This window comes from Rhizopus microsporus, assembly GCF_002708625.1.
Source record: "Rhizopus microsporus ATCC 52813 unplaced genomic scaffold scaffold_1, whole genome shotgun sequence".
Taxonomy (NCBI): domain Eukaryota; kingdom Fungi; phylum Mucoromycota; class Mucoromycetes; order Mucorales; family Rhizopodaceae; genus Rhizopus; species Rhizopus microsporus.
The window spans coordinates 1,399,948-1,414,060 of NW_019671916.1; the positions used below are offsets into that span (position 1 = coordinate 1,399,948).

General features: G+C 37.4%; 5 protein-coding genes across 5 annotated transcripts; 2 read left to right on the top strand and 3 right to left on the bottom strand.

Annotated features, from left to right (window-relative positions):
* Positions 1–1,438: 1,438 nt before the first annotated feature.
* RHIMIDRAFT_243536 (uncharacterized protein) lies at positions 1,439–3,183 on the top strand (the record flags this gene model as incomplete). The annotated part of the gene is made up of 5 exons (XM_023609955.1): positions 1,439–1,791; positions 1,855–2,059; positions 2,121–2,194; positions 2,253–2,416; positions 2,501–3,183. The coding sequence occupies 5 exons, from the start codon at positions 1,439–1,441 to the stop codon at positions 3,181–3,183; spliced, it is 1,479 nt and encodes a 492-aa protein (XP_023471179.1).
* A 690-nt stretch (positions 3,184–3,873) lies between these two features.
* Positions 3,874–5,282, bottom strand: RHIMIDRAFT_254029 (uncharacterized protein; the record flags this gene model as incomplete). Its single annotated transcript, XM_023611066.1, has 5 exons — positions 4,786–5,282; positions 4,688–4,734; positions 4,581–4,641; positions 4,074–4,170; positions 3,874–3,893 (listed from the first exon to the last, which is right to left on the bottom strand). The coding sequence occupies exons 1-5, from the start codon at positions 5,125–5,127 to the stop codon at positions 3,874–3,876; spliced, it is 567 nt and encodes a 188-aa protein (XP_023471180.1). The 5' UTR covers positions 5,128–5,282.
* Positions 5,283–5,373: 91 nt separating this feature from the next.
* RHIMIDRAFT_232904 (uncharacterized protein) lies at positions 5,374–7,245 on the top strand (the record flags this gene model as incomplete). Its single annotated transcript, XM_023607837.1, has 8 exons — positions 5,374–5,447; positions 5,495–5,630; positions 5,682–5,843; positions 5,895–6,290; positions 6,340–6,519; positions 6,570–6,902; positions 6,958–7,075; positions 7,127–7,245. The coding sequence occupies 8 exons, from the start codon at positions 5,374–5,376 to the stop codon at positions 7,243–7,245; spliced, it is 1,518 nt and encodes a 505-aa protein (XP_023471181.1).
* On the bottom strand, positions 7,212–8,424 carry RHIMIDRAFT_8035 (Pkinase-domain-containing protein). Its single transcript, XM_023615720.1, has one exon. It carries the CDS (start codon positions 8,370–8,372, stop codon positions 7,275–7,277), a length of 1,098 nt encoding a protein of 365 aa, XP_023471182.1. The 5' UTR covers positions 8,373–8,424; the 3' UTR covers positions 7,212–7,274.
* Positions 8,425–10,249: 1,825 nt separating this feature from the next.
* Positions 10,250–11,109, bottom strand: RHIMIDRAFT_254038 (large subunit ribosomal protein L9e, variant). Its single transcript, XM_023611067.1, has 2 exons — positions 11,051–11,109; positions 10,250–10,863 (listed from the first exon to the last, which is right to left on the bottom strand). Exon 2 carries the CDS (start codon positions 10,845–10,847, stop codon positions 10,287–10,289), a length of 561 nt encoding a protein of 186 aa, XP_023471183.1. The 5' UTR covers positions 10,848–10,863; positions 11,051–11,109; the 3' UTR covers positions 10,250–10,286.
* Positions 11,110–14,113: the final 3,004 nt, after the last annotated feature.

The following is a 14,113-nucleotide window of genomic DNA, read 5'->3' on the forward strand; positions in this document are numbered from 1 at the left end:
TTTTTTTTTCATAAATATCTATGAAACAGTTACAGCACAGACAGGACTTGATGATTTTTTCTTATGCCGCTCAAGACTTTTCTCCTGATTGAAGACTACTGTAAGGTCCATAGATTTGAGTTGCTATAGTGGCTATAAAGAAGCATATAAAAAGAGTGACATTAATATTGATGCCTCAATTGATGATCTTCCTTTTGATGTCTTTACGTGCTATCAACATGCATGAATGAGCTGATCTGTTGGTTAGAACTCAGTTAAGTCTATCCATAGATAAGCAATCAAGCATCATTCCGTAAATTTATCTATTAACTGCTTTTGTAAATGAAGAAATAGCATCTATTTTTAGATCATTTAGAGTAAAGTAAGAGAGAGGGAGTAAATGATGACATATAGCGATAGTGAAAGATGCTTGACATCCCTTTGAAGTGGACCTTAAAAATAACAGCAGATCAAAGTAGACAAGCTTTGGTCAAGCCTAATCCCCTTGTTCCTTGATTCCAACTCACTTTGGTTTTGGCTTATTTAACACTTTAAGAGCATCTAAACCTCTTATCAAGAATATTTTTATTTGCTTACGCTATTCACTAAATGGACAAAAAGTTCCTAGCCCATAATAAAAAACGAAACATCTTAGTTTAGTTCCTGCGCGTCAAATGCAGCTTTCGTACTTTTCGTGGAACCTTGAATGAGGCTATATATGATCGACATCCGTATGATCTAGAATCTAATAAGGCAATGTTACTGCTCTAAAGTACATAACCTGTTTTATTTATATATATATATCAATTAAGGTTCTTTTCCTTTCTCAGAATATAATCCAACAAGAGTAAATAAACAGCAAGTGAAAAGATTTGTCTTGATTGATATAATAAAAAGGAACAATCAAGAAGGATACAAAGTTTAGTATTCTTTTATTATGTCAAAGAAAAGAAATAATAGTTGATTTCGTTGCCACGTTAAAAGTGATTGCCAAGGACACGGGTGTTGCTTTAGTAAATAGACTGTTTGAGCTTATCTCTATTTTTCTCTCAGGTAAGCAATGTGCATCACATGTTGTTGCGCTCTATAGTTAGTTCTCCTTATTTTATTGAATTCCCGTCAATCAAACACAATGCGAATCTATCCTTATTACCAATTCCTTTTATGCCTTTTTTAATTCTTCTTCTTTGTTTCGCCTTTCTTATTTTTTTTATTTTTTTTTTCGCTGTTCTTTGCTTAACTTTATCTCTCTGTGTGAGCACTTATTTTCCATTTACTATCCCTTTTCTTCTTGCTAGTATTCTGAAGATGTCAACAAACAATAACAACAGAAACAGATCTACTAGCGATCTTTGCTTGGATGATCCATCCATGTCTCAATTCTATTTGAGACATCCTTCTATCAGAAGCGCACCATGGGCCAAGACAGAGCCACATCAACTTCAAACAAGTTTCTATGATGATCAGCATCGTCCTGGGCCCTCTCGCGCTCAAGCAAGCACTTCTGGCTTCCATGAACCTCTCCATGAGAGACATCGTGCTATCCACCAAGAATCTACCTGCCCCCAAAAAGGACTATCCTTTGATTAGATACCATCCCAAGGTTGTTAACCACCGTCGACTTGCTCAAACTTCGTCCTCATTACCATTACCGCCTGTCGTATTAGGAGGTCAATATCAAGCTGCTAAGCGTGTTGGCAGCTTAATAAACGATCTTGCAGTCATGGCTATCCCTGCTGATATCCAGGAGAACTCAAAATTCCTTACTCCTAACCGCAACGCGGTGCGATCACAACAATATGGCCATCTAATGTCTACTGTAGAACCATGAAAACCTACTGCAAGTGCTTCCAATGCTTTGAGACTTTCCAATAGACCTGTTCTTCTTGCTTCCTTCTCGCCCATTGGAGATTTAAGACTTCCTGGCCGTTCAAAGAAAGCCAAATCATCATCAGGTACCGCTGCTACTTGTAGCCAAGCTCTCTCTTCCGGAAATATCATTCACTCATTGGCCACGTCTGGTGCTGGCATCAAGCGAAAGATCGACGCTGTTACTCCAACTATGGCTAATCCGAAAAAGGTAAATATACACTCATACATAGCTCGCTTTCTTTCTTACTAATCTTGTCCTTGATCAATAGAAACTTAAAGTTGTACATCAAGCATTGCAACTTATGACCGACATTGAACTTTCCAAGGAGCCTAACGCAGCTGAGTAAGTTCTGTTATCTTTGATATACGTGCGCTTATCAACTAACTTCTTTCCTTTTTAGCGTTTCTTTTGAAATTGCCCTTTCCGCTGCGACTCCAATGGCGACTGTATCTAAATCCCCAATGCCCGTTCTGTCTCTGCTGATGGTGTTAAAGAAATCCAGGGCCACATTCGCACCAAAATTTGCCCAGTATTATTCAGCCAGGAGTTCCATCCTTTACTCAAGTTTAAGGAATTTTCAATGAAACGTAAGATCAAAATACGTTCTGAATATCACGTTGATTAACTTTTCTTTTCGTTTCAAACTAGACCCCTTGAAAATCACAAAAGATGCAGTCAAACAGAAGAAGCTGATTTCTGTTTTGAAGGGCAAGGATATAGTCAACTTTGTTCCTGGCCTCCCTCGCTCTGTTGTCCATAGAACACCATCTACAAGCCAACCTACCGTATCTCTGGCATCAGCATTCTCAAGCACTAAGGGCAAAGACAAAGAAATGCCATTCCATAGCACTTCAGGTGCTTCTGGAAAGGAGTTGTTTACAAGCAAGCTCGTATCTGACATCTCTGCTGCTCCTGCCTCCAACTCATCAACAACTGCTGACATCAAGCTATTTCAACTCAAGGCAAACGATGAGGAGCTTGAAGAGGGTGAAATTGTCAGTTCAACCCCATCCTCTTTCCCAGAGCAAGTCAGTCAAGCCTGTTCAAAAGATGAAGGCAAGTTTTATATCCTCAAGCACAATGAAGCACAAGTGGGTGAATCTGCTTTCCGCCCGGAGGTCAATAATATCACTACCAATGCAAATCAAAGTACAAGACGCACTGCCCCTAGTGACAGTGAGTGTCGTACTAAGATAAAGCTCTGCAATGATAAGATCAATGACAAACCGGCTGATGCTAGCCCTACGACGACATCTGTCAAGAGAACGTTATCAGCTACTGCCCCTAATGCCAACACAATGGAACAATTTAAAGTGATCACAGTGATGTGAGTATTTTTAAAACTATTACTTTTATTCATTCCGACCTTCTCTCACTTAGGCCTCGCAACATAGTACGTGTCTATAAGAAACGAGGCGACAATAAAAAAGACAAGTTGGCTTTGTCTTGACATATTTCCATGCACTCTGCAATTACATCATCAGCTTCTATTATAACGAGAAGCAAAGATAAGCTGATGATACACCCTCTCAATCGGCCATGGCTTGAAAAACTTTGCTCTCCTTTGCCGATATGCTCCTGGCCAAGGTCAAAGCCCAGGAGCAATATCTTTTATACGGCGTCTGCCTCCATTTGGTATCAATAGTGCGACCAGCATTTTCAATAAAATGCAAGGTGATGTTCACAGCGTTCTGACCAGACGCTTGCAAGCTTCTTCAGCAAGAAATAAAGACATCAAGATGTCCTACAGCTTGCTGGAGGAGTGTGAGCAAGCTATGGTTATGAACGCCTCATCACAGAAATACTTTGGCTACGAAGTAATGGCCAGCAAGTTGCCATCGATTTTCAAGCAGGTGCGTGTCAATGGCAACTTGCTCAGTGGAGTAACTATTGATGGGGAGGCTGGCGTGGAACTGTCACCGATATTTCCATTTGAATTGAACGCCAGCCTCCTACATGGTGCACTTTGCACCAAGTGCATCTTGAGCGAGTTCGTGTCATTGATGAAGCTAGACTTCAAATTAATCGACGACACGGATGACTATGTGTAAATAGTCTTCTTTTTTTTTTGATAAAATAAATCTTATAAATAACAAAAAGTTTCTTCTTTTTTTTCCCTAAGGTAATAAGTGCTTGGAGTATTCATTTATTTCATGCATGCATATGATGATATCACATTTAAAGAAAGCGTTGATTATATTATATACATGTTTATGATTACATTTGTGAAAATTGAAAGGATCTTGGTTTTTTATTCTTTGTAAGTTGTCCTTATGAGAATCCATAGACTCATCCTCCGTTTCATCAAAGATGCTTCTCTTTCGTGTGTCTCTTTCATTGCAACCAAGAAAGTGACATTGTTACACTTGATCAAGCCGACAATTTTCAAAATAACGACTTTTGTCGCTAGAACGAAAATTGTCGGTCTTATGGGAACTTTCGTTTTGTCTGAAAAGGTTGGAACCATAAACAATGAAATGATATAAATATCTTCATCTGTAGTAGTTAAAAAAAATTCAATTCATATTTTTTATCTTTTAATTCAAATAAATAGGCAATCTTTTGTAATAAAAGTTCCTGATCTTTTCTTTTTATCCTTTATTTTACTTTATATTTCACAATTTGGTCAACTTTAAAAGATCTGATGATCACTTCAAGCACCTAAACTTATGAAATCTCAAGAAAACTCTATACTAACAACAACCCTTACAACTCCAAAGAAAATAACATCATCTTTTTCTAAAAGAGAAAGACTGTTTTCTAATGATGGCACACTAGATACATAAAGACTATAAGATTATTATTAAACTGCACTAGTAAATATAATATGTATACATGCCTTGGTTGACTTGCAAAATACGTGTATTAGCCATAAATTTAAGCTATTAAAAAATCAGGTCAGACCTTGTCCATAACAATTATGATTAACTTACCTCTTTAATCCCCATCATACTATTGGTTAAGCTGGACAGATGGTGAAAAGAAGCAACACGGATAGCTTTATCCGCTGATTCGAATAAACGAAGAGAGTTCACCAAGTCGAGAGCTCTAGAATGTCTCTCTGACTTACATGCAATATTAACTAATCTCAATATATCCTTATCCATTTCAATACCAGCGCTGTCAAAGGTGTCTTTATATTCATCCTGTTTTCCTGTAGCCTCTGCTTCATCTCGTTCATGTAGATCTCGGTATAATGATAGATAAGTCATTTCGATCTTTCCAGTTTCAGATTCAGGTTCAATAATAAGCAGGTGCAATGATATTTCATTCATAGGAAGACATAAATTTACATCTTAACGACCCAACTGACTAATGCTTTTCTGTTCTTTTGCATAGATTTAGTATATTCAGGCATTATGAAATTGCAGAAGAACGAGATATGGAACACGAAGTTCTGAGTTTTAAAAGTTTTTTTTTTTTTTTTTTTTTTTTTTAAAAGAATTTGCGTGCTTTACTTTTTTTTTCTGTCAAACTACACAATTCTGTTTAATACAAAGCTTTTGAATGATTGCAATACGATGGCTGACACAGTATCAAAAGAACAAACAAATCAAGAATCTGCCGACAAAGAACCAAGTGAAAATAATGAAGAGTAAGAAGTGCAATCTTGTCGATCGTAGACTAATATGTGGTGTATAGTTATCAACTAGTTTTGAAAGCATTGGAAGTATTGAAACAACAGCTTTCAAAAGCAAAAAGTGATTTGAATACATTAGAAACACTAAAGAATGAAGCCTTATCTGAACCATTTGAGTTTATCATCAACTTAAAAAAGGTATTTTTTAAACAAATATACCTTATACATATATTCATACTGTGTATGCAGTCAAAAACTAGAGTACCCAAGCTTCAAAAAGTGATCGCAGTTCCTGAAATTGAATGGCATAAATATAAATACTTACCAGAAACACGTATCGCGCAACAACAAGCATCGATTCAGTCATTCACACAGCATCTCATTAATCAAACAAAGAAGACAACCTATAAAGTAAGATGCGACATAAGAATACAATGATAAGAGCTAATGATTTATTATTAGAGCATCTTAGACACTCATTATGTTGAACATCATCCATATACAGCATCAAATACAACAAAGCAACTTCAGCAAGAACTCATGAAAGCCACTCAGGCTATGCATCAAATACCCTCACGCCCAATTTCTATGTCTGACTTTTCTGAAGATGAAAATGAGGAAGATAATAGTCAAAGTGATATGGGAATGAAAACTACACCGAAAAACTCTGTGGCTGGCAAAGGCAAAGGAAAACGAAGGACGTCTGTGGTTCAATCAGGCATTGAGCTGCAAAAGACACAGGATGTCAGGCCAAGACTACTGTCAATCGAGCCACGCACACCTGATGAGTACTCATTAGCAGATAGCGTGGATGACAAAACACCCTCGTTTAAGCAGCCTTGGACAGATGAAGAACAGGTAAGGTTAACATCTATTAAACACACATGATGGCTGAATTTGTTTACAGAAACGGTTACAAGAGTTATTGGATATTTATCCAGATGAGCCTATTCAAGCTCAGAGATTTAATAAAATTTCTAAAGCACTAGGTACAAGGACACCAAAACAAGTAGCAAGCCGTGTACAAAAATACTTTATCAAGCTAGCAAAGTTAGGTTTACCTGTGCCTGGTAGAATTACCATTCCAGTAAAGTATAAGCGACATCGATATTGAATGTTTACTAATTCTTTTGATAGCCCTCGTGTATGCCCAAAGAAAAAGGCAGTAGTCGTTCAAAATCCAAAGCAAGATCATCGCCTGGACGCATAACTAAGCCATCAGCTTCACTGCGGACATCTGGAACAGGATATAACAGCTTTGTCTCTGGTGGGATCACAACATCACGCATATCAGGAGCACACTATGCAACGTCGCTTGGTCCTCCTTCTGCCTTTATGTCTGATGAGGAAGAGGATTCTACAGTTAAAGAGATGATGCGACAGGCCGTCATTAGTAAAGCTAATGGCCATCATAGCAACGGTCACAACGAGTCAGCATCCAGTGATCTGGTGATACACGAAGGATTTGCTGTAAGTTTATACTTGTGTTACTTTTTGTATTCCTTGATTAATATGGTGATTTTAGTGTGATGCGTGTGGAACAGAACCTATTGTAGGTGTATTGTATAGATGTACAGTATGTGATATTAGTGAAGAAGTTGACCTATGTGGAAATTGTATGGAAAAGGGTACATTTACAAATGGTAAGAAATGAAGCAAAATATTATGGCAATAAAGCTAACATGACGTCGTAGATCATCATACTTTAGACCATACATTTGAAGCAGTGAGGACTGCCACACCCTTTCCCTATGCAGATAATGATTACAAATCACCAGATCACTTGGGAGAATACAGTTATTTGGGATTTTAATTAAAATGAATATAATATTTACAAATGAATTATTTTGTTGCTGTTGTATGTTTGTGGTGTCTATTCATGGTATCGATACCTTTTTCACACAGTAGGATTGACTTTACCCATTTGTGTTCCAGTACTTGTTCTGCTGTTAGACGATGTTCAGGATTTGGTTCGAGCATTTTATAAACCAAATCTCTCATGGAATCGTTAAACTTTTTGAAATTTGGATAAGTTCTTGCTGGGTGATGGTCTAAATAGGATCTAAATTCACGGTCCGATTTTTTATCAGCTCTAATCCAAGCATGACCACTTTTGTACATCGAATAAAGAACGATGCCAGCCGACCAGATATCAGAGAGAGAACCCCAATAGTCTTTACGATCGAATGCCTCTGGAGCGATATAAGGTTCGGACCCAACCAACCCATGACACTTGTGACACTTTTTCTCCCAAGCACATCGGAAAACGTCCGACACACCAAAGTCCGTTATCTTGAGCGTACCGTCAAGTGTGAGCAACAAGTTTTCGGGTTTGATATCCCTGTGAGCGACACCAACTGAATGAAGGTAAGCAATGCCTTTCATCATTTGTTTAAAGCAGCAAGCCATCTCTATTTCAGTCATATGTCCAGACATAATAGCAGAGAATAAGTCACCACCTTGACAATATTCCATGACTGTGCAATATCGCGTTTGATTGTCCAATACGAGATCGATTGTTTCAATCACATTTTGATGGTGAAAGGTCGAAGAAATACAAAATTCACTCGTCAACTTTTTCATGTATTCCTTTTCGGTCTCTGTCTTGTTTCTTTTTCGAAACTGCTTGATCGCATAAAGTTTGCATTCACTGGATGAATCATAAGATAATCGCTTGCTTTTACAGATGGATATAATCGCCGTTGAACCCTTTCCGAGTCTTTTGTAGCATTCACCATACTCACGTAAGCTTGCTGTATTTAATCTATACAATTTTGTAGAAGTTGATTCTATACTACTTGAGCATGAATTGATTCCTTCATCCAAGTCTAATTGTGACCCCTCTCTTGAATTTCTACGACTACTTTGTCTACTTGCTTGTCGACTACTGCTCGGCGTCTTTTGACTTGATCTTGAAAAGAAAGAGGTTAAGCTGACCATGTATCAAGTGCGATATATAGAAAGAAGAAGAGAAGAGAAGAGAAAGGAATAGATCAAGAGAAAAGAGACAACAAGATGGATCATGAAAAAATTTTTATATCCCTTTTTTAATTGACCATAAAGGGTAATATAGGGTTTTCAGAAGGCGAATATCACCTAATTGAATAATCTCCGCAAAGAAGATCAATCTGCAAGGTTCAATATGACATGTCGTGTGAACTAAGCCCTGTCAAAGCACGTGTTTGTATGTTAAGTCATAAAGTTGAAGTTGACAATGTCAAAACAAGCTTATGTACGTCAATCAGTTATTTTTATAATATTTTGTGGTTTTGGATCTGAGATGTGAATCTTATTCTGAATGACTATTTGAGCACCATGTCCGAGGCAGTGTCACGTATGGTTATGTCAAAGAATGCCTATTCTCTTTATTAAGCTTAATTCGTCTTATTGTTACCCTTTATCAGTGACATCGTAAAGAGAGCTTACACTATGGAGAGATGCCATTTATCCTTCACGTAAATATACATCAATACATGATTTTATAATATTGCAGATACTGGGTATATCGTATTGTTCTATAATAAAGAGTCTCGGCCATGCACACAAGACTAAATTATTTTAGCATGTCATCATATATTACTAAACAACCAACCTTCCCTTTGTTGTCCAAGACTGTATATAGTCCATAGTACGTAAACATAACCGACAGCAAATAAACTGTTTTAGTAAAAGAGCGTTTATATAGGAAGAAGTTCACTATATGTTCAGTATTGCCTAGATTGTTTATAAAACATCAATTCGGTATATATTTGGTATACTTTGAGGTCCTTTTGTGAGCTATATCTATATACAAAACACTCAATAATAATAAGCCTTTGATCTTACTTTTAATATAGTCAATCCCTCGGCGCATAAAAGCCAAACGTTTTAATTGCTTTATGCATCTTGTAAATAAGCAATTGCTTTCAGTGTTGTTATGATATGCATACACAGCCTCGCTTCAGCGGAGTTTACTCATCTTACATGCAGATGTCTATTGAGTAACAAGAACAAAGGACACGAAGCAGTCCCTATGTAAAGCCCAACATTGCCCCAATTGAAGAAGCCTAGACCAGATAAAGCAAGGGCAAGACAGAAGGATTGATGAAGATTAATGATATGATAAGGATGAGCGAAAGAGATGCGAAGGTTACAAAAGTTTTCAAAGTATTCCAAAGATGCAAGTGTCAAACGCATTACACTGATAAGTATTAATGTTGTATGTTTCCAAGAGTGAATGCCTCGAGTTCTAAAAATAAACCACGCCCTTTCTGCTTCTTCGTCATTCCATTCTTTACCTTTGGGTCTAGAAGGGCTTTTTTTTTCGCCTTTTTTAATAGAACCGACTTAGCCTTGGTGGTTCATAAAATACTACAGTGTCCCTCTTGCAAGAATTTTGAAATGGAGGAAATGGGAGATTATCCTTGTCGATACAAGCTTTCGTGTAGAGCGCGTACGTCATGAAAAAGCTCCGTTCTCTTTTGTTGCCGCGAATTAGCCACAGATATACTTATATACATCCATCAACACATTGATGATCCTTTCATTATCGTGTACCTGATGATCAAAGGCCCCTTTATGAATGAATAGAACGTTCTCGGATCATTTTGTTATCCCAAGATCGTTTGCTTGACCAAAGCAACTTGCTAAAGATTATCACTGTCTGCAACAGCATATAATAAAAAAGATACAAAAGCATTCTACCCTGCAAATAACACACTGCACACGATGTCTCATTACAAAATACATCTATATTCTCTCTTCTCCTCTATTTGCTCAAGTTGTATTTGAATGGCTTGTACTGGTCCATGACGGACATTGAAAAGTGACACTGTATCCTTTCAGAAACATTTAGATTTATTGTAACAAGCATACTTAAGCTTCCAAAACGTTGCGTTCAGAGACGTAGATACCATCTAAGAACTTACGGATATCCTTGTTCTTGACGAGACAAGATTGTTGAATATCGGCAGCGGATTGAGAGACAGCTTCCAAGGAGTTACCGGTCAAGAGAAGTTCATCCTTTTGAGCCTTGGAGGCTTCGACCTTGACACCTTCACGCATCTTGACGTGGAAAGCAACCTTTTGACCCAAGAAGTTACGGATTTCGACAGCATCTCCAGCATCGCTAATGATAACGTTGATGGGAAAGTGAGCATATACGTAACGCATCTTGTATTGGAAACCCTTGGTAACACCAGTGATCATGTTGTTGACCAAAGAGCGGACGGTACGGATACAGGCAACGTGCTTACGAAGACCGTGGTGAACAACAAACTTGATCTTCTTGCCAACAACGGTGATTTCAATAGCCAAGTGACGCAAGTTCTTGGTGAGAGTACCACGGGGGCCTTCAACAGTGATGACACGAGACTTGATGTTAACCTTAACACCTTCAGGGATTTCGAGTTCGTCGTGCTTGTAGATATCCTTCATTTTTAATTAATGATCCCTGTCAGATGCAAGTGTTAATTCAAGTCTGTTTGAAATGTAATAAATCTACAACATTCAACTGCTCATGGTATCAACTGAAATGTTTACAGTATCTAATTTTTTGAAATTGTTTCCAGACATCCATCCATTATAAGATGAATCCATCTGATGATACATTTGATGCAGTTGAACTTGTTAAAACATACCAGATGCTTACTTGGTGAAGGGAAAAGAGGAAGAATTAATTTTATATTCATGTCTTCTCTTTACTACTCTCTCTCCCTCTCTGCCCTCCCTCTTTCTCTTTTCCTCTCCTCCATGTCAGGTTACACTAACAGGCACTACTGTCCGACTATACTCGGAATGTGGCTTATCATTCACCGGACACTCTTAGTTTCTTTATTAGGAAAATTAAAGGTTCATTGTTCCCTACTTTAGGAAGGTGTTGTCTTTATGAGTCAACTATGGTTATCAGCCAAAACTTTAATAAGAATTCGTGTATTTAATACTACTAAAATTATGAATATTAGCAGAGTGAGAGCACGTTTCAGCCAATAAAATATAAAGAATAGAATGAATTGGACGAATAAGCGCAACAGCCTCATTTACTGTTTTACTGGCCCACAGTTTTTTAAGTGGCTGGGTCAGAAGATTCGTTCCTTTTCAATGCGTCAGATATACACAGTCTGAATAACAATTCGAATCATAAAGGTAAAAAAAAAAAAAAAAAAAAAAAAAAAAAAAAACTCATACAATGCCACAAAGTACGCACACTTTTATCATACTTTGTCTACTTTTGCTTTGCCTGTATTATCTCGTGAATATTGATGGTATGACTCTGAGCGACGGTATAAACACAGGCGTATAACTCTTAAGAAAGGTTAAGGATGAAATGTAAAACGCTTCCTTCTATAGTGTGTGCATACTTAAATAGCTAGGTTTACTATGGAGGGAGTAAAATATCAAATGTCTAATCACACATTGACACAGCACTTTAAGCTCTGAATAAGCAAAATGCAGAGGCTTGACCAATTGGATTGGAAGCCTGCCAAAGTAAAGAATGGTTTTGCTCCTGAAGTAAGGTTTCAACCCCAATTTGAAGTACTCTTTTGGCCGAAGGGGGCATGCAGGACGCTCGCTGCACAACATATGTATCTAATGATACAATCATATATAATGCTCTCAAAAACATTTGGAAATCTATTCTTACCCTTGATTCATTGCGTTTGACGTATCTGACATGATAAACTTACAGTTGCTAAATCAAAATCCATCTAACATTGCAATTACTGCCACACAGCAACAATAGGATGCCTCTATCCATTCCGCCACTAGAAGGCTTATCTGAAGAAGCAAAAAGATTTCCATTTACAGCGTTGTAGGCAGCGGCACTTTGGTGTAGTTTTCTTATCATACCGCAAAAGAGCGAAAAGACTAACACAGTCAATTTATCAAGCACAAAAGGTAGAAGATACAAAAGATCCTAGTGCTTTAGATTGAGGTAAGATTGAAAATGAACTCCTTGATCTTAAAAGATTCTCAGCGCTAAACCAGCCTAAGCCTACCTCTAGTCTGATACGGCTAATACCAGACAATAACTCTAATAGCATGTGCATCATTTATACAGCAGGAGGTATATCGTAGACACCGAATGTACTTCTCTAATTTATTGGTAGACACGTATTACAAATGAGTCCAGCGATAGAAATGCATAATAGACTCTTTCAACTATAGATTGTATACGTAATATAAATAATGCCCTAGACAAGAATAGAATACCAGATAATATCTTTACTAAATCAAGTGGTTTACCACCAACTATAAAGGCTGATCTGATTTTAAGAAAAAGTCCTTTGTTGACAATCATGTGCACATGAGCAAAGACGCGCTTTTGAAACGTACAAGCCAATAGAAAATCGCCTTAGCTGTTATCGGAGCATATTAACAAATGAAATGTCATCATTCGAATAATCGACCGTACACGCTTTAGAATATTTCTGACCTACCTCTTTTTTCCTTTTTTTTCTTTTTCTTTTTCTTTTCTTTACAGATACTCCTTGCTTTTTTTCTCCCTGTGAAGATGCTTTGGTCTTGACTTTGTTTCATCCTTTAGAGGACTGGACACGCTCTTTATTCACACTGTAACCCTAGTACGGTCATGTTAGTGATTCAAGTGACTTGAAGATTTCTGAGCTGGCTACACTTGTGTGATTAACCGCTTTGCTCATTATCTGTGAACAGAGAAATGCTCTCTGAGTGTAGGTATTCGAATAAATACTTATGCTGTTGCTAGGCGGTATCGAACCAAAAGCTATTTTGGGTAGTCTGCTGAGTCAAAGTCATCTTCTGAGCTTGCGGGACGACCGGTAGACGAGGTTGGGGCCTATCGATAGCTACCTGTTGGCAGTCTGTCAATTCAAGCTTGTCTGGGACTGTTCAGCTTGTACTTTCTAGGCTTTTCAGATGTGTAAGCTCATTCTTGATACATCACTCCTTTTTATAAGGTATATACACCATTGATATTCAGTGTGTGTCTTTCTTTTTTTGGGATCATGTGCACTCCTACCTTCCCGCGGTTGATCCTGTTAATCAAGGCTTTATTGCCTTGAGAACTGAAAGGAGTACGCTTTTATTATAAATAAATGACACGCTTTATCTTTTTTAATATCATGTAAAATGTTCTATTGCTACTTTTACAGATACATCGTCATTGATACGCATTTAATAATTTATTGTCACTGATAAAAATGAAAGAGGAAAGTGCTTTTTGATTCAATAGAATAAGTTGTGTGTGAAAGCTAAAAGCTCAAGTGTTCAAAAAATCAAAGTTCTGTTCAGTGTTACACTTGGAGTGCACGCAAGTATAAAATAGCTGTAAATCACCTTCTTTCAGTTAATAGGACTAGAATCTATAGGTTTGGATCATCCATATTAGATTGGCATTGTATACTTGCGTCTACTGTTACCGTTATTCCATCACCTGGTTACATGCGTCCTGATACATTTCTATATAGTAAAAACTGCTAAAAAAATTAGGATTCCCTTTGATGTAGCCTTTTGCGTAACCTTACACTGATCAGGAGCTGCGTCATTTTTCATGCGATGAGATTATTCCATGCTTTAACAATGAATATCAGAATAAGCTTCTCTTCAAGTACCTCTTTAATAGTGACATAAGTAACTATTATTGACTATGTTTCTTATCGGTTTCTTAATAATTTTTTTGCTGTATAAATGACACCTTTCATGAATTCGCTCTTTTTTTTTTT

Excerpts from the sequence above, each read along its gene's own strand:
- RHIMIDRAFT_254038 (XM_023611067.1), bottom strand. The coding sequence starts at position 10,847 with ATGAAGGATATCTACAAGCACGACGAACTCGAAATCCCTGAAGGTGTT.
- RHIMIDRAFT_8035 (XM_023615720.1), bottom strand. The coding sequence starts at position 8,372 with ATGGTCAGCTTAACCTCTTTCTTTTCAAGATCAAGTCAAAAGACGCCG.